The 1,332-nt window shown below is 58.9% G+C and overlaps 1 protein-coding gene across 1 annotated transcript; it reads left to right on the forward strand.

Moving 5' to 3' along the window:
* The first annotated feature begins 213 nt into the window (after positions 1 to 213).
* Positions 214 to 1,104, forward strand: OTUD6A (OTU deubiquitinase 6A). Its single transcript, XM_008155976.1, has one exon. The coding sequence runs from the start codon at positions 214 to 216 to the stop codon at positions 1,102 to 1,104; it is 891 nt and encodes a 296-aa protein (XP_008154198.1).
* Positions 1,105 to 1,332: the final 228 nt, after the last annotated feature.

Here is a 1,332-nt window from a genome sequence, read left to right on the forward strand (position 1 = left end):
CAGCGCCTTGGGGGCGTGGCCATGTTGAGACAGTGGCCAATGGCAGAGAGGACAATGAATAGTGGGCGGGCAACCAGGGTCTTAAAGGAACAGAGCAGCCCGCCACTTGAGGCTGAGATCAGCTACCTGTTGGACGGTTTGAGCAGTTGGACTGAACTGTAGCGGGTCCTCTCGCTGCCACCAAACTTCGGTTCTTGCCAACCGTTAAACACCATGGAAGATCTGCAGCTTGAGTATCAGCGGCTAAAACGTCGCCACCTCAGCGAGAAAAAAGAGCTGCAGGACCGCATCCAGGCCTTGAAGAACTCAGTCCCTAAGAATGACAAGAAGAAAAGAAAGCAGTTGCTCCTTGACGTGGCCCGCCTTGAGGCTGAAATGGAGCAGAAACAACAGCAGGAGCTGGAGAAGTTCACAGAGCTTCCCCCTGCTAACAGCAACCTCGATTCCCTCACTGAGGGTCTGGCCAAGATGGATCTTGAGAACGGGCCTCCTTGCCTCTCGAGGGCCCAGAGAAGGCGCGAAAGAAGGGCGGCACTCCAGAGAGAGCGCCAGAAGATGGCGGCGGCCGACACGGAAGATGTGGGGTACCTGGCTGGCTGTCGCCGCGATGAGGAGGAGAAGCTAGCGGTCATCCTGGAGGCCAAGAACCTGGAGATGAAGGAGATCCCAGCCGATAGCCACTGCATGTACCGCGCCGTCCAAGACCAGCTGTCGTTCTCCGTGACCGTGGAGAGCCTGCGGGGCCGCGCAGCCAACTACATGCGGAAGCACGTCGACGAATTCCTGCCCTTCTTCAGCGACCCTGAAACCGGCGACGTCTACACCCACGACGACTTCTTCAACTACTGCGACAACATCGTGCACAACGCATCGTGGGGAGGCCAACTCGAGCTGAGGGCCCTGTCGCACGTCTTGCAGTGCCCTATCGAGGTGATCCAGACGGAGTCGCCCGTCCTCCTCATCGGGGAGGAGTACACCAAGAAGCCGCTCACCCTCGTCTACAGGCGCTACACTTCCAGCTTTGGCGGGGAGCACTACAACTCGGTGAAGCCCCTCGAAGCCGAAGCCGGCGCCGTGGGGGGCGTCGCCCCGCAGTTCTTGTAGGCCGTCGCCTGTGCTGCCTGTGCTGCCGTTGCTGTTGCCCTGGCTGCCCGAGCCGCCACCTGGTCTCCTCAGTAGGCTTTGTTGTTTCCTTTGCCTTGCTCTGGTTTTTTTCTTCGTCTTATTCAAAATTTAACAGCCCCCAGCCCCGCTTTTCCACCTGGTCGTTCTTCCTCCTCCCCCTTTCCCTCCGTGCCTCCTTAGCAAGGTGGGGAACAGGGACTTGGTACA

This window comes from Eptesicus fuscus, chromosome 1 (genome assembly GCF_027574615.1).
Source record: "Eptesicus fuscus isolate TK198812 chromosome 1, DD_ASM_mEF_20220401, whole genome shotgun sequence".
NCBI lineage: Eukaryota > Metazoa > Chordata > Mammalia > Chiroptera > Vespertilionidae > Eptesicus > Eptesicus fuscus.

Bases quoted from the DNA above. Each gene is read 5' to 3' on its own strand.
- OTUD6A (XM_008155976.1), top strand. From the start codon at position 214: ATGGAAGATCTGCAGCTTGAGTATCAGCGGCTAAAACGTCGCCACCTC.